Source organism: Rhinoraja longicauda, chromosome 26 (genome assembly GCF_053455715.1).
Source record: "Rhinoraja longicauda isolate Sanriku21f chromosome 26, sRhiLon1.1, whole genome shotgun sequence".
Lineage (NCBI taxonomy): Eukaryota > Metazoa > Chordata > Chondrichthyes > Rajiformes > Arhynchobatidae > Rhinoraja > Rhinoraja longicauda.
In genome coordinates, this window is record NC_135978.1 from 19028174 (window position 1) to 19046530 (window position 18357).

Here is an 18357-nt window from a genome sequence, read left to right on the forward strand (position 1 = left end):
CATGTAGGTGTCAGGTTTAAAATTAGGTGCCATGGCACTGATAGGTAGTGAGGAGATTCTGCAGTGTCACGTGACATACAGAGAGAGAAAAGAAAAGGCAAAATTAATTCCAAGTTTGCCTTGCACGGTTTGATCATTTTAGTACATTTCTCAAATGTAATGGAAGACCAACTAACAATGAATTATTCTCTAACTACTATGCAGGACGGCATACAAATTGTAAAAGACTTCTTTCAGTAAATTCACTGTAATATTTATTAGCCTACCACATGTGCTCTTCTGCACACACCTCATATATATTGCACAGACCATTGAACATTAAGCATATATATATATGTTTTCAACAGTCATTGTATTTATAGGTACATATTCATATATTGAATATTAGTAACATTCACATATACAACTTATGAAAGTGTACATTCTTACATACAAAGATGTTGTAAATCTGATTGCGTTATGCTTGCAGTGGGGAATAAAGCCACACAGATCCCTTTGCCAAGATTTTTTGTTCCTTTTCTGTGACATTCTTTACAATCCTGGTCTCATATTTGCTTCCTGTATAGGAGGAGGCCATTCAGCCCATTGAGTCTATGCCAGTTTTCAGAACAATCCCAACAGTCCTATTCTCCCATTCATTGTACAGTAAGCTATTCTCTATCACGTGACCATCAGTTCTCTCCTGATTCTCCCACCACCTATCTCCACCAGGGGTAACTGACAGTGGCCAAGTAACCCATCGTGGGATTGTAATATAGTTGTATAAAAGTTTCTTTTGGTATATTCGTTTGTGTTGTATTCTGGTGGGGGTTCTGGTTTGTTTTATTGTATTGTAAATATTGTTTTTAAATAATTGAATACATTTTTTGAAATAAAAAAAATAAACCCGTACATCGCTGGGAGGTGAGGAGAAACCGGGGCGCCCGGTGATCAGGAGAGGCAGAAGACTCCACTGGAGGTCAGGATCGAACCCAGGTCCCTGGTGCTGCTAGGTAGCAAGCAGCACTACCCGCTGCACCACCATTGCAAAATTACTTTACCTACATCTCAGGAAATTAACCTCCTATTTTTCTGACCATTAAAAGAGTATGTTTTGTTTTGTGAAAAATCTGCTTTATGGTAACTGCCTGTGCATAATTACTGCTGTCAAGATTTCTGGACTTTGAGTATTCAGAGGGCGGCACAGTGGTGCAGCGGTAGAGTTGCTGCCTCACAGTGCCAGAGACCCGTGTTTGATCCCGACTATGGGTGCTGTCTGTATGTAGCTTGTACCTTCTCCCCTGTGACCGCGTGAGTTTTCGCTGTGTGTTGGTTTGTAGGTTAATTGGCTTCGGTAAAATTGAAAATTGTCCCTAGTTGTCTAGGATAGTCCTAGTGTATGGGGGTCACTGGTAGGTGCAGATTTGGTCGGCCGAAGGGACTATGGCCATGCTGTATCTCTAAACTAAACTGTTCACACCAGGCACACAGATCAAGTTGAGCACAGATCGTACGTGGAGAAAAACGCCCACTCTCTCTCCCCATCACTGTCTCTCAGCAAACTAACTCTACTCCTATAACTTGTGAAGGAACAAGTGGCAGAGATAAGAGTGGAACGGGGATGGCACCTGAGTGAAGCATCGGCAGCTCTGGAGACCAACATGGCAAAGGATGGATTGCCACACACAGGGAGGCATTAAACTTTGTTAGTTGACTTGCTATTAGACAACCAAGTTCCAAAGTTAACCAACTCCAGCCTCCTGCACATGAGAAGTTCAAACTGAATGTCCCCACGGGTGGAGGTAAAGATTCCACAGCACTTATCCCTGAGGTTATGGCTAGTACTTGCTTTTCAGCTGATCAAAGAAAAAGGCTCTACTTCTCTGTTATCACTTCAGTGCAGCCTGCGAGACCTTAAAGCTAATGCGGCAATTCCCTGTTACAACAGTGGCGGCGCTGCAAAGATAGTTGTGTAGGAAAGAACTGTATATGCTGGTTTACACTGAAGATAGACCCAAAATGCTGGAGTAACTCAGCGGGACAGGCAGCATCTCTGGAGAGAAGGAATAGGTGATGTTTCGGGTCGAGCCCCTTCTTCAGACTGAGAGTCAGGGGAGAGGGAATGATAGTTAATTAGTGAACATCCCAAAATCATAAAAAGGTTTTTCTAAAGGCACTTCTTTCTATCCCTGCGTTCAGTTAAGGCTCCTCTGGGCAAGGAGGCAGCAAGTGCTTCATTCAAATTATTGTGTTTCATGATAGGGAAGAGTTTTGTTACCTGCAAAACAATTTTCAGAAGCACAGGGTAATTCCTGCAACACCTTCCCTCACGGCCCTGTGAGAGACTGTCCTTTACAGGCACCACAGCAGTTCAAGGTGGCGATACAACAACCACCATTCTCAAGGACAATTAGCAATGGGCAAGAAAGCTAGCTCTGCCATCAACAACACAGCCCCCACAACTGAGAAATTGAATCCATAGCAAGCTCAGCCTGTTATACACACAAAAGGGAAGGTGAAAGAGTGGGAGACGGAGAGGTGAGAGATGCTTTCAAAAAGCTACGCAGAAAAATGCCGCATTCACTTGTGCAGAAATCAACACTGCCAGTGTTCTTATAAAAACCCATCGTCTGACACAGTAGAATTCAGTCAATTGCCTTCTTCAGCCGGCAATTCGAGTGCCCATTTCCGCTCAGGATCTCGCCCACAGGCACGGACGGTTAAGGGGACCTTTGTCTCAGTCCGCGGTGATCACATTTGCTGAATCTACAAAAGAGACGACAACAACTTATGGGCTGACGGTAACTGCCCGACTCGAATGATCCGCAATACTTACTTTGCGCGACAGGCAGCTTTTCGAGGGGCGGGGAGTATCCTCCCATAAACAAGAGAGGCATCGTCAATTAAAAAGAGGTTCTCAGCTTCCTCACAGCTTGTGATAAGGATATGAGGATGCAAAAGGCGATCTGTAGGGTTATTCATGAGGCTAACCCAGAGAACGCCATCCTGCTTTGGGTGTCTTTTACAGGGAGGGACGTACTTGCACTGTCGGCATCTCGGAGAAGGTTCTGTGACAGGTGTCAGGGGTTATGGGGAGAAGGCAGGAGAATGGAGTTAGGAGGAAGAGATAGATCGGCCATGATGGAATGGCAGAGTAGGCTTGATGGGCCGAATGGCCTAATTCTGCTCCTAATGCTTATGACATGACAAGAAAGATGAGATTCTGGTTGGTTAAAACTTTTAATTTATTAATTTTAATCTTAATTTATTTATTTTCCGGTCAATACAACAGATTGACCATACAGTTGTGAAAGTTAAATAGTGCAAAATCATTGTATCAAAAATAAAACGATATAATCACACATGATATTTTCTGACCGATAAAAAAGGTGTAGGCAGAAGCCAAAGCTTATTACTTAGCAAAATATATTAAAAAAACACACATCATTGAGAGTGATCAGCCATGATCGCATTGAATGGCGGTGCTGGCTCGAAGGGCTGAATGGCCTACTCCTGCACCTATTGTCTATTGTCTATAAGTCAGAAGCAGATAAACAAAACATAGAAAGAAACACAAACCATCATTTCTGTCATGTCAATCATTTCTCAGTGCTGATCACATATTTTGTATCTTTCAAATATAATATTTTTTAACATTTTCTTGGTTAAACTTTGGTTAAAAATAAAGGAGGGCAATAGAAATGTTAGATGTGCTTAAAGTGGACAAATCACCAGATATAGTTGGGATCCATCTCGAGCTCCTGGGGGAAGGGAGAAAATTACAGAGACCTTGGCAACAGCCTTTCAAACATCTCTTGGATCAGGGATTGAAAACTGTAAATGTAATACCCTTGTTCAAAATAGGGAGTGGGGCAAACCTAGTAAACACGGGCCAGTCAGTTTTAAGCCAGGAAATTGGGAAATTCTGGAAGCAATAAACAAGGACAGGATTAGAAACAACTTGGAGGAGTGTAGATTGATTCAAGTATGGACTTGTGAAAGACAAGGTTAGGTCGTTGTCTAACCAACAATGGAGCTTTCTCACTGAATAGTGGAGAGGGGGTTGATGAGGTATATATGGACTTCAAAAAGGCATTTGACAAAGAGCCAATCTTCAAAATTGAAGGCCGCGATACAAAACGGACGGCAACAGTATGGTTTGAAAATTGAGAAATACCGGGAAACAGGAAGATTACTTCTCGTGCAGATGGAATGTGCACAGTGGAGTTCCCCAGGACAAGGTACTGAGGCCATAGAGTCTCTTAATATAAATTAATGACTTGGACGTGAGTGTAAGTGACACAATATCTGGAGTTGAAGAGGAAACAAACCTTAGAATTAGAGTGAATGGCAAAGAGGGCAATGATGGGCTTCAAGAAGGTATGGACAGGCAGATGGATAGGCAGATAGGAGGCAGTTGAAATTTAATGCTGAGTAATGTAAAGTGTCGCAATTTAGTGGAAGAACGGCAAGTGGCAAGCCTAAAAGGGGTCGGCGAGCAGAAGGATCTTGGATAGATGTGCACAGCCTGTTGGAAATCATGGTGTGGGTGAGAAAGCGGTTAAAAGGCAAACAGGATCCTGGGCTTTTTAATGGAAGCGTGGAGTACAAGAGCAAGGAAGCCACGGTGAAAATGAAACAGGCCATTTCACGTCATCTACCTGTGAATATGGCTAAGATGCTTCTTCCTGGATTGGCCTGTCCTGTCGGCTATGCCCACAGCCTGGCATTTCATGTCTGTCTTCTCACTCTCTAACTGCCCTCAGTTTGTTACCAGTGTAGATTTTGATTGAATTGATTGATGGAGAGGTTCAGCATGGAAACAGGCCCTTCAGCCCACTGAGAGCTATGTTATCCCACTTTCGCATCCACTCCCTACACCCTTGGGGCGATTCACAGAGACCAATTATCCCACAAACCCACATATCAACTCATGCAGTTACAAGGAGAATGTGCAAAGTCCAAACAGACAGCGCCAGCGGTCAGGATCGAACCCAGATCTCTGGTGCTGGGAGGCAGCAGCTCTACCAACTGTGCCACCATGCTGCCCTCAAAGGCCTCTCTCTTATTTGCAAAATTCCCCCATTTATGAGTCAACCTCTCCAACTATGATACGATACGATAGAACTTTATTTATCCCAGGAGGGAAATTGATCTAAACGCCACAGCAACCAAGCCTTTTACACTCTCTGATATATTCCCGTTATGCTATCAACCAACATCTTTGCGATTTGTAACTCATTACCTTTTTCCCTACTCTGAGAAAGTGCTTTAAACCTGAAACTTTAAACTTTGTTTCTCTTTCAAATCTGCCAGGTATTTCCAGCATTTTCTCTTTTTATTTGAAAAATCACAATGAATTTGTATAAAATATTGGCTCTGCCACAAATGAAGCATTGCGTTGAGTTCCAGGCACTATACTTTGGGAAAGATCTAAAGGCTTTGGAGAGAAGTCATCCACCAAACTGATTCAGAGGTTGAGGAAGTTTGGTTATGTGGACAGGGATTGAGACCCTGGGGTTGTTCTCCTTGGAACAGAGGAGTTTGTGAGGAGGTTCGATAGGTGGATTTTAACATCAAGAAGAATAGACAGAGAAGATACAGAGAAACTGTTCCCATTGCTGGATGCTCACGAGCTGCGGAACTGAGAATGAAGCAAAAAATGCTTTGCTGGAGGAATTCAAGGGGTCAGACAGCATCTGAGCAAAGGGATGTTCAATGTTTTGGGTCGAGACCCTGCATCAGGACTCCATCATCCCTCTCTTGACTATTTAACATTTTAGGCTCCATTCAAGACACAGGATGCATACGATCGGTTCAGAAATTGAAAAATAAAACTAAATGAATGCAAATGTGGATGTAATTAACTGAATTCCTTAAACACGGGTCCAGTTGAGAAAGGTTTCAGTTATTTTTTTACCGGGACTCACGTATTAATACAGCACAGAGCTGCTTAAATGAATGGTGACAGAAAAGGTAGGTGGATTTAGAAGAGTCAAAATGTTACAATAGCGCATGGAAGATCAAAGCTGGAGCAGAGAAGCGATTTAGATTTTAAAAATAACCTGTCTCAGGAAAGGATATTGAGTTTAACAAAGATTATGTGGCATACGTGAGCAATGTTCAGACAGGGACAATATCTAAATGCAACAAAGTCGGTGAATTAATAGCACAGATTAAAAAACATGGGGGTTCATTGAACATCTGTAACGGAGAAATAGATTCAAGGTGGTCAAGTTTGGTACCTAAGTAATCCTACGTTTAGAAGAGACAGGTAGAATTAAAGAATCCTCATAGTTCTGACAGAAAAGAATGGGATAAAGACAGATGGGAGAAAGGTTACATGGAACGATGAGCATCTGGATAAGAATAGGCATTCAGCCCTTAATGCCTGCTCCATTAATTAATAGAATTGTAGCTGATCCAATTCCATTTAGCCACAGTGACCTTTGGCACAGTTGCTCATCAAGAATCACTCTACCTCTACCTTAAGACTATTCAATGGTTCTATTTACACCACCTTTTGAGGAATCAAGTCCCAAAGGTTCGTGAGCTTCTGAAAACCAAATGGAAATTGTCCCATCTCGGAGTTAAATGGACAACTCATTTAATCGCTAGTTCTAAATTCTCCAATTCTTTCGATGAGCTGCATTCTGTCAACACGCGGCAGGGTGGCGCAGCGGTAGAGTTGCTGCCTTACAGCGAATGCAGCGCCGGAGACTCAGGTTCGATCCTGACTACGGGCGCTGTCTGTACGGAGTTTGTACGTTCTCCCCGTGACCTGCGTGGGTTTTCTCCGAGATCTTCGGTTTCCTCCCACGCTCCAAAGACGTACAGGTATGTAGGTTAATTGGCTGGGCAAATGTTTTTTAAAAATTGTCTCTAGTGTGTGTAGGATAGTGTTAATGTGCGGGGATCGCTGGGCGGCGCGGACCCGGTGGGCCGAAGGGCCTGTTTCCGCGCTGTATCTCTAAATCTAAAATCTAAATCTAAAACCCTGAGGATCTCAAATCATTACTTCAGTAGACACAAGCCAAACCTCTACAACCATCCCTTATAGAAATGCAAATGTAGAATAATTTGAGCTGAGGTGAAGAAACAAGGTTATTAGAGGACAAGAAGCATTGGTGGGGGCAGTGTATGGATCTCCTAACAATGATTGTAATATTAGTAATGATAAAAAAATATGGAAGCATGGGGTACTTACAAGAGAGCAAACAGAAATCATGAGCAAATATAAATCGTCACATAATTGAGCTAAACCAAGTCTGCAGTATCACGTGAATTGCCATTGAGGAACCAATTAGAATTGAAATCTTTTTCACATTAGTATTCTGCAATATGGCAGGATTAATTAACAGCGCAGATACAATAAGCCGGTGGGAAAGAGTGACTGGAATACCGGTGAATTTATCATCTGATTTAGTCAAGCACAAAGCTAGGGATTTAATTCTGAACAATGAAAAGTCTGTAGATTGGCTAAAGTAGATTGGAACAGTTGATTAAATATAATGACATCTCACAATGCAAGGAAAAGCAGAGTGTGCCGGAGAAGAAACTTGAAATGAGGGAGAAAATAAAATGACAGCAGACAAGCAAAAGGCCGACAGAGATTGCAAATGCTTTCTGTAGGTAGGTAGGAAGGAAAGGACTGGCAGAAATAAAATGGGTCCTTCACAAGCAGAACAGAGGAAGGAAATTAATCCAATGCATTGTAGTTGTCTGAGCAATAGATAAATGATATCCTTGAAATAGTAGGGCCCCAAGGAATGGAGAAATTACTGGTGTTAAAGAACATTATATTTAACAGTGTGGAAACAGGCCCTTCAGCCCATCGAGTCCGCCCCGACCAACGATCACCCGTAGACTAGTTCTATCCTACACACCAGGGACAATTTACGAAGCCAATTAACCTACAAACCTTTGTAGGATGTGGGAGGGAACGTCTTTGGGATGTGGGAGGGAACCGGAGCACCTGGAGAAAACCCACGCGGTCACAGGGAGAACGTACAAACGCCACACAGACAAAATTACTTTAACAATTACCGCTGAGTTACTCCGGCATTTTGTGTCATATTAGACTAGTCCCTATTGCCTGCACATGATCTACATCCCTCAATTCCCTTCAATGTCACAATCATATCTGCTTTAACCACCACCCCTGGCTGTGCGTTCAAGGCACCCACCACTCTCTGTGTAAAAAAACGTATCCCCACATCTCCTTTTACCTTATAGATATAGATAGACTGATTTAAAGATACAGCATGGAAGCAAGTTGTAGCCCAATTGTTGAGTATAGGAGCAAAGAGGTCCTTCTGCAGTTGTACAGGGCCCTAGTGAGACCGCACCTGGAGTACTGTGTGCAGTTTTGGTCTCCAAATTTGAGGAAGGATATTCTTGCTATGGAGGGCGTGCAGAGTAGGTTCACTAGGTTAATTCCCGGAATGGCGGGACTGTCGTATGTTGAAAGGCTGGAGCGACTAGGCTTGTATACACTGGAATTTAGAAGGATGAGAGGGGATCTTATCGAAACGTATAAGATTATTAAGGGGTTGGACACGTTAGAGGCAGGAAACATGTTCCCAATGTTGGGGGAGTCCAGAACCAGGGGCCACAGTTTAAGAATAAGGGGTAGGAACTTTAGAACGGAGATGAGGAAAAACCTTTTCAGTCAGAGAGTTGTGAATCTGTGGAATTCAGCCTCAGAAGGCAGTGGAGGCCAATTCTCTGAATGCATTCAAGAGAGAGCTAGATAGAGCTCTTAAGGATAGTGGAATCAGGGGGTATGGGGAGAAGGCAGGAATGGGGTACTGATTGAGAATGATCAGCCATGATCACATTGAATGGCGGTGCTGGCTCGAAGGGCTGAATGGCCTCCCCCTGCACCTATTGGCTATTGTCTATTGTATAAGACGTTGGTGAGCCACATTTAGAGTATTGTGTTCAGTTTTGGGCACTATGTTATAGGAAAGATGTTGTCAAGCTGGAAAGGGTACAGAGAAGATTTACAAGGATGTTGCCAGGACTAGAGGGCCTGAACTTTAGGGAGAGGTTGAGTAGGCTGGGACTCCATTCCCTGGAGCACAGGAGGATGAGGGGTGACCTTACAGAGGTGTATAAAATCACGAGAGGAATAGATCAGGTAGATGCACTGAGTCTCTTGCCCAGAGTAGATGAATCAAGGACCAGAGGACATTGGGTTAAGGTGAAGGGGAAAAGATTAAAAAGGAATCTGAGGGGTATTTCTTTCACACAAAGGATGGTGGGTGCAGGGAACACTCTGCCAGAGGAGGTAGTTGAGGCTGGGACTATCCCAACGTTTAGGAAACAGTTAGACAGGTACATGGATAGGCCAGGTTTGGAGGTATATGGACCAAATGCAGGCAGGTGGGACTAGTGTAGTTGGGTCATGTTGGTCGGTGTGGGCAAGTTGGGCTGAAGGCCCCGTTTCCACACTGTATCACTCTATGACTGTATGACTCTATATATAACAAACAACAGAGGTCCCAGCATTGATTGCTGTGGAACACCTGATCACAACCTCCTGTCAGGAATACACCCCCAACCCCACCCCCCCCAACCCCACCCCCCCCAACCCCCCCCCTACCCCCCCCCCCATCAGGAATACACCCCCCCCCAACCCCCCCTACCCTCCCCTACCCCCCCGTCAGGAATACCCCCCCCCCAACCCCCCCCCAACCCCCCCCCCAACCCCCCCCCCAACCCCCCCCCCACCCCCCCCCCAACCCCCCCCCCCCCAACCCCCCCCCCCCCAACCCCCCCCCCAACCCCCCCAACCCCCCCCCCCAACCCCCCCCCCAACCCCCCCCCCCTAACCCCCCCCCCCTAACCCCCCCCCCCCAACCCCCCCCCTGTCAGGAATACACCCCCCCCCCCAACCCCCTCCCCCACCATCACTTCTGTCTAAAATGATCAAGCCTGTAATTTACCAATTAACCGTGGGTCCTAAGAGACTTACATCTGGACCAGCCTAACATGAGGGACCTTATCAAATGCTTTAATAAAGTCATTTTTAGATCACTTGTTGATAGACAACAATGCGGACTACTTCGAGTAATATCAGATAATCATGGTCCACCTCACGGCTGGGGGTGTCTGTGATTGGGTCTAACCTTGGGCAGGGGGGTTGGAATGGGCAACATCAGCCTGGACAAGTGTAGGGAATTAGAGACCCGAAACGGGACGGGTCAGGAAGCTTGAAAGACGGTGCTACAATGTCGACCTGCAGATACACGGAGCATAACCAGGCCTGGACCTGTGTGTGTGGTCAAACCCTGTTTGAATACTAATGACAGTCACACTAAATACTCCTCTTTCTATGTTCTGGATCCTCCCTTCTTAGCCCATCCTGAAGCCTGTAGCTATTTTTTCCTCCCTCTCTGCACAAATTTTTCCCAATCAATGTTCCCAATCCATGAAATCCCAGTGGTCTTCTTCTCTTAGTTTTCACCGTTGGTCCCTGCCTTTGGCTGCAGTCCAACTCTAGCCCTACAGTATTCCCATTCTCCAGCACTCAACATGTTTGACCTTCAGTATTCTCTTCCCAACTGTTTCATTTTGTTTAGTTTAGCTTAGAGATGCAGTGTGGAAACAGACCCTTGGGTCCACCAAGTCCGTGCCGCCCATCGATCACCCTACACTAGTTCTAGGTTATCCCACGTCACATCCTACACACTATGGGCAATTTACAGAAGCCAATTAACTTACAAGCCTGCACGTCTATGAAATGTGGGAGGCAACCGGAGCACCCAGAAAAAAACACATGCAGTCACAGGGAGAACGTACAAACTCCACTCAGACAGCACCCGTAGTCAGGATCAAACCCAGTTCTCTGTCGCTGTGAGGCAGCAACTCTACCGCTGCACCACTGTGCTGTTCAGTTTTCCAATCTGAACAGGATCCCATGCCAATTAGTCCCAAATTCGCTTTTCAAGCAAAAAGATAGGGCACAAAGAGAAAAACTTGCTAATGATCCAGAGATCAAGGAAGAAGCATGTCCTCATGAGGAAAGAGGTCAAAGCATAGAAAGAGAAGGAATCAAGATGAGGTGACAGAGAGTGAGGTGACGAGGAGAGTGCGGCCTCTCATCAGCAGTGCTACAGATCTCCTCAGAGCTGCGGAAAACTGCAAGGTGATACTTGCATCATGCTGATGTGATGGAACGTGATTGCTAAACTAGAATCAACTTTTGTGGCATCCAGACGATTTCAGGGAATCCAAAAAACAGTCATTACTTCTACATCTGTCAACGCTTGTCCTTCTGAAAACCATTGGTCTCTAAAGGTGAGTCAATAAACTAACAGTTACATGTAAATGTGGTTGGAAATAGCTCTGTCAACCTTTGGTGACGAGCCCCAAATCCACTGACAAAGAAATAAATATTATCGGCTTTACATAAATAGGGTTCTGTTGCTCCACGGTTTGGATTGAGCTGTTTAAACAAAGCCTTTCCGAATACCTTCTTGTAAGTAACAGTGTCAGCTCAAATCTTACTTTTCAATGCTATAATTCTGCTTCATTTGCAGGAATTGTGCTGTCGCTCAATTCAGTGTTGTTGCTCTGACAGCGAGGGCCCAGATTTTGCAAGAAACTTCACTAAGGGAACAAGGCCTCTTATAGTTAAAGGGTAAACTGGCCCACAGCTGGTGACCAGAAAGATACCCCATCTTCATTGCGACTTGCGAGCATTCATTTCGAGGGGACTAAAATATAAAAGCAAGGATGTAATGCTGAGGCTTTATCAGGTGCTGGTAACACTGCGTTTAGAATATTGTGAACAGTTTTGAGCCCCGTATCGGAAAAATAAAGTGTAGCTTTGGAGAAGTTCCAAAGGAGGTTTACGAGAATGATTCCAGGGATGATTGGGTTGGCGTATGGAGTGCCTTTCAAGTTTCTGGGCCTGTACTCGCTGGTGTTTAGAAGGATGAGGAGGGATCTCAAGGAAAGCTACCAGATGATGAAAGATCTAGATAGAGTGGACGTGGAAGGGGTGTTTCCAGTAATGGGAAAGTCTAGAACCAGCGGGGACAGCCTCAGAATAAAGGAACGTACCTTCAGAATGGAGATGAGGAGGGATTTCTTTATCTAGAGGGTGGTGAATCTGTGGGATTCATTGCCACAGGTGGCTGTGGAGGCCGTCATTGGGTATTTTTTAATGCAGAGATTGATAGATTCTTGATTAGTAAATGTGTCAAAGGTGGCGGGGAGAAGGCAGGAGAATGGGGCTAAGAGGTAAAAATAGATCAGCCACGACTGAATGGCGGAATAGACTCAATGGGCTGAATGGTCTAATTCTGCTTCTATGTTTTATGGTATCATGCTATTTGGTTTGCTTTGGTTTTCCATCAGCTTAATGATCAGCAGCGTACTGCGATAGCACACTAATTGGCTATTGAAATTGCTACAGAAAATCCAGCATCCAACTTAATGGTCTAAAATTGTTAATGAATGCCATTCAAACCCGCCAGAAGGCTGAACAATTAAAAGTGTGTGCTCTCATTTCTTCAGGCAGTAAATTGTTTGTTGCAGCATTTAAAATGTCAATTTTTAGATTTTTAAAGAATCATCTTTTCCTTTATTCTTGTAAAGCTTTTAATCCAGTCCTTTTCCCTTTGCACCCGATTTGAGATTGAATTCACCCATTCAAATTCACCCTTACTCTCTATCTTTTGCTTATTTCCTCATTTTGTTAAGGCCAATCCCATTGCCCTGTTAACGAACTTTAAAGGACTTGATAGTCTTCTAAACAGGGGCACCTTCTGCTCAAACTTCCAGAAAGTTTGCAAGCTGCAATTTTTTTATTCTGCAAAGTGGAAGGGCATATGCAGGATCTCCCGACCTGTCAAATACAGGGATGAATGAAGATCTGCAGTGGTGAGAGCTCTCAGCACCATTGGGAACTCGTGTTTGGCCACCACATGGATTCACCCCAATCCCGCTCCCCATAACTGACTACATGGCTGTTGAGCCATTGGTGACAAGCTTCTCTGACAATAACAAAACTGCCTTTACCTTTTTGCCTGCATTTGTGTCCTTTTCAATTATGCATTTTTTCCCAACTGGGAAAAAGGCTCTCATCTCCCATTTATCCCAAAGATCATTGCAACTAACGACTTGGGCCTATCATGGAGGCATGGACTGGAGCAGACAATGATGGAGTAGGCCATCAGCAACTTTGCACATAAAAGTGCCGCGATAATTATCCAAACAAATTTCTCGTCCAAGGATTGTAAAAGCCATGAAGCTACGCCAATCCCAGAGAATTTACCGACTTGGCTTCAGTAACGAGAGATTTAATGTGAGGCGCCAGACTTATGGACATTTGTGCTCAGAACATAACTCAGTTGGTTGAACTTTGACTTGCCAGGGCCAAATAGCCTGGACTAATCCATAATCAATTTACAGACTCGGTGGGCCGATGGGCCTGTTTCCGCGCTGTATCTCTGAACTAGACTAAACTAAATATCTGCCTCATGTCTGGGCAGGCTAGTGCAGATGGGTTAAAGCTCCGTGTCTTAGGGTTGTGGTTTATTGGAACACCGGAGTGATATCAGTTCATCTCTGCTCAGGTTGAGACTAGGAACTATTATTTTATGGCCTGATTGTGGAGTTTGCTTTCAGGATTCGCTCAAGATTTCACTTACTTTTAAGTGTCCTTTCCTGTGTACGAAGAATTGACAACGTCACAAAGTGCTAAGTACATGGAAATCTGCCTGTCAGAATTAAGTTAATAGCCACCTTCTAATGACATACTCGTTTAGACAAACACTGATTAAAGAGTAGCATCGCGTCTTAAAATGGCTCTCTCCGCACAGTTTGTTTTCATGCCATCATGTCCGAGTCAGCCATTTCTAGGCACTCATTAGTATAATTCTTTCCTTACCTCTTCAACAAGGAGGGTAAAAATAAGCACTTTTCCTTCGGTGACGTGAATCAGGCCACATTTTCACTCGGCACTGACGTTTTTCCAATTTACTATCTTTTGTGTTCTTATGGTTTGGCACAGCTCACCTAATGATTGAATGTGCAGCCTCAATTTAAAGTCCCACCCAGAATATCTAGGTCACAAATGCAATTTCCAATCCATGTTGAGTCCATAGTAACTAACAATTATTGGTTCATAATGAGTATCAGGGTTAGGTTTAGGGTTCTATGACCGTGTATCCAAAGCAAGACATTTGATTCAAACCGACTTCTCTTTCATTCCACTTTGCAAGCATTAAAGGAAAGAGTCGCATTAATATGGCCTCTTTTGTCATTGTAAAATGCTCCAAAAACCATTATAGGCAACAAAAAAATGACGCTAAATATGCAGATACTTTTATGATGGAAGTGACATGCTAAGCCAATATAGACACTGTAAGATCCCACAACAACCTCCAATCAAATGAATGATCAGGTCATATTTTTGATTTCATCTAATGGATTAACATTCAACAGCTCCCCTACTTTTCTTCCAAACAGTAAAAGGGAAGCATCACAGCTACTTGAGTGCAGTGGGCAGAGCCTTGGTCTGAGGTGTCATCCAAAAGACGGCACCGGGATGGCAGCCTATACTTTGCAGACTCAAACCTCACAACCGCAAATTGATTCAGAACCAAAAGTGGCATCCGCTGAGCCACAGCTGACAAAGGTGTTTGTGTTTCCGGCTGATGTTTACATCTGCTCGCCTGGAACAGGTTTGCTTTGTGCCTGGGCCATTCAACGTGGATGGTTCATTCAACAACTCAAAGTTCTCACTGCCTTTAGAATAGCTCTCGCCTCACTGCTCTTCTAGCCTGAGCGATGAGAGGAGACCTTATCGAAACGTATAAGATTATTAAGGGGTTGGGCACGTTAGAGGCAGGAAACGTGTTCCCAATGTTGGGGGAGTCCAGAACAAGGGGCCACAGTTTAAGAATAAGGGGTAGGCCATTTAGAACTGAGATGAGGAAAAAAAATTTCAGTCAGAGAGTTGTGAATCTGTGGAATTCTCTGCCTCAGAAGGCAGTGGAGGCCAATTCTCTGAATGCATTCAAGAGAGAGCTGGATAGAGCTCTTAAGGGTAGTGGAGTCAGGGGGGATTGGAGAGAAGGCAGGAACGGGGTACTGATTGAGAATGATCAGCCATGATCACATTGAATAACGGTGCTGGCTCGAAGGGCCGAATGGCCTCCACCTGCACCTATTGTCTATTGTCTATTGATGTAGACCTCCTTGTCCCCAGGCCAGTGCCATATGCAAGTGGCCTTATTGTGACTGTAATTGTCTGGGGAGGTGAGGGCCATCAGGATTCTAATTCAGAGTGGACTCTATCTACCTCATTGCTGACCCTCGGATTACCTTTGGTCAGACTTTACCTTGCACTAATGTTATTCCCTTATAATGTATCAATACACTGTAAGTGGCTCGATTGTAATCATGTATTGTCTTTCCGCTGACTGGTTAGCGCACAACAAAAGTTTTCTCACTGTACCTCGGTACACGTGGCAATAAACTAAACTGAAGTGAACTATGACAAGGTTGTATTAGACTGTGATTCCTGGTGAACCCATCATGTGAGCTGGCACGTTAGACATTTTGTAGGGTGCTGGACAAATTAATAGCTAAATCAGGCCGACGTTCAGTAATCCAGGACACAAAGTCCAGGACACAAAGACCTCAGAATTAAAGGACGTTCTTTTAGGAAGGAGATGAGGAGAAATTTATTTAGTCAGAGGGTGGTGAATCTGTGGAATTCTTTGCCACAAGGTTGTACAGGCCAAGTCAGTGGATATATTTAAGGCAGAGATAGATAAATCCTTGATTAGTACAGGTGTTAGAGGTTATGGGGAGAAGGCGGGAGAATGCAGTTAGGAGTGAGAGATAGATCAGTCATGATTGAATGGCGGGTAGACTTGATGGGCCGAATGGCCTAATTCTCCTCCTATTCCTTATGACCTTATGACAAAGTAAAGGGAATGGGTGGGTGATGGAGAGACTTGAGGAAATTGGAGTTATTCTCCAGTCACTTTTCTAGCACAGATGTTAGGCTTACTGGGCTATAGTTCTTAGGTTTTTCTTTGCATCCATTCCTAAATAGAGGCACAGCATTAGCCACACCCAGTCTTCCAGCATCTCACTCGTGTCTAACGATGATTCGTGTATCTCAATTTCTTTTTAATCTGAGATGTTTTTCTGCCATTGGAACCAAGAGAATATCGTCATAGGGACACAAATGGAACAGTCCGCCAATTGTGAGACAAAATGTTTTTTTCATTTAGTTGTTTCTTTCAAGGGACATAATTCACATTCTGCAGAACATGTGCAATTAATTGTTCCCGTCTCCAATTCAATTGAATGTGCCATTAAAGGAGACGTGAATGTACTTTGGAAAGCTGTAATTCAGCTGATTTCTCAAAAGCCCAGCCTCTGAAACATTTGGGTGAATTTGTATTCTTCGTGCCAAAGAAAGGACTGGTTATTTGATGGTGTCAAACACTGCTGTTTAAATAGACCACAATGCCAGCGTAATGGCTCTGAACTTGTAGCTATTAACAAAATGGGCCCATTTGCTAATGAAGAGCTCTACAGCTGCTATTGATAAAGGCAGCATTGATCTGTGAGCTCATGATAAGCTAGAGAGAGAAGGCAGCTCAATGTTCAGTTTAACCCCGAGCATCGTAGGATCGTACAGCACACAACGGTTTCGGCTCACCTTATCATGATGACCACAATGACTATCAATTCTAATTAAACTTGCCCACATTAGAAACATAGAAACATAGAAAATAGGTGCAGGAATAGGCCATTCGGCCCTTCGAGCCTGCACCACCATTCAATATGTTCATGGCTGATCATCCAACTCAGTATCCCGTACCTGCCTTCTCTCCATACCCCCTGATCCCTTTAGCCACAAGGGCCACATTTAACTCCCTCTTAAATATAGCTAATGAACTGGCCTCAACTACTTTCTGTGGCAGAGAATTCCAGATTCACCACTCTCTGTGTGAAAAAAAACATTCTCATCTCGGTCCTCAAAGACTTCCCCCTTATCCTTAAACTGTGACCCCTTGTTCTGGACTTTCCCAACATCGGGAACAATCTTCCTGCATCTAGCCTGTCCAACCCCTTAAGAATTTTGTAAGTTTCTATAAGATCCCCCCCTCAATCTTCTAAATTCCAGCGAGTACAAGCCGAGTCTATCCAGTCTTTCTTCATATGAAAGCCCTGCCATCCCAGGAATCAACCTGGTGAACCTTCTCTGTACTCTCTCTATGGCCAGAATGTCTTTCCTCAGATTAGGAGACCAAAACCTGTCTCCCTCAAAGCCTTTCCTATTCGAGTACCTGTCCAAATGCCCTCGATACATTCAAATTGTACTTCACCGCCTCCTCTGGCAGCTTATTCCAGATATTCACCACCTTCTGCATGTAAAAATATGCCCCTCAAAAATCTCCTTTAAATTTCCACCCTTTGCCATCAGCCTGAGTTCTCTCATTCTGCACCCCTCTGTCCCTGGAAATCGATTCATCTACCTGTCTTATCTAAACCACTCAATTTATCAATCTCTGTAAGCTCTCCCCTCAGCTCTTAGGCTCTGCTGTTAATCAACCCAGCCTCATTAATCCTTCCTTGTAACTACAGCCTTCCATTCCAGGCAACATCCTTAGTGGAAGATTCAAGTAATTGACCCAATGCATTCCGATGTTTCTTTAAAGCCTGGTATTTATTAAAGTGACAAATTAGGTACCACCCTGAACATAGTGTTCTGCCTGAGGAATCCCATGGAACAGATCCACTTTAAGGATAGGGGACTGTTGTTTTCACGACTGAAGTGATACTCAGCAAAACGAAGGAGCTAGTCATTGATTTCAGGAACCTGGCTGGAGTACATGCCCCAGTCTACATCAATGGTCCTGAAGTGGAGATGATGCAGAGCTTCAAGTTCCTAGTGTAAATATCACCAACAACTTGTTCTGTCCAAGCATATTGACGCTACGGCCAAAAAAACACGCAAACGCCTCTACTTCCTCAGAAGACTAAAAAAAATTCGGCAAGTCTCAAATAACTGCTACCATTTTCTATAGATGCACCATGGAAGAGCATTGTATTAGGGTGCATCACAACTTTGTTTGGTAACTGCTCTGCCCAAGTGTAAGAAGTTGGGGGCACAGCCCAGTCCATCACACAAACCAACCTCCCCTCCATTATCTACACTTCACGCTGCCTGAGGAAAGACACCAACATAATCAAAGACCACTCACGCCTGGATTATTCCATCTTGTCCTCTCTCCCATTGGGCAGAAGATACAAAAACTTGAAACACGTACAACCAGATTTAAGGACAACATCTACCTCATTCTTATTGAAGATCTTCTCTGACCCCTCTCACCCTGG

At 44.1% G+C, this 18357-nt stretch overlaps 1 protein-coding gene across 1 annotated transcript in view; it reads right to left on the reverse strand.

Moving 5' to 3' along the window:
- Positions 1-256: 256 nt before the first annotated feature.
- Positions 257-18357, reverse strand: part of LOC144606199 (protein spinster homolog 1-like) — a 67104-nt gene continuing 49003 nt past the window's right edge. Inside the window, exon 12 of the mRNA XM_078422075.1 lies at positions 257-2745. Within this exon, the coding sequence (XP_078278201.1) occupies positions 2717-2745 (29 nt within the window). The 3' untranslated portion in view covers positions 257-2716. The remainder of the gene's footprint in view (positions 2746-18357) is intronic.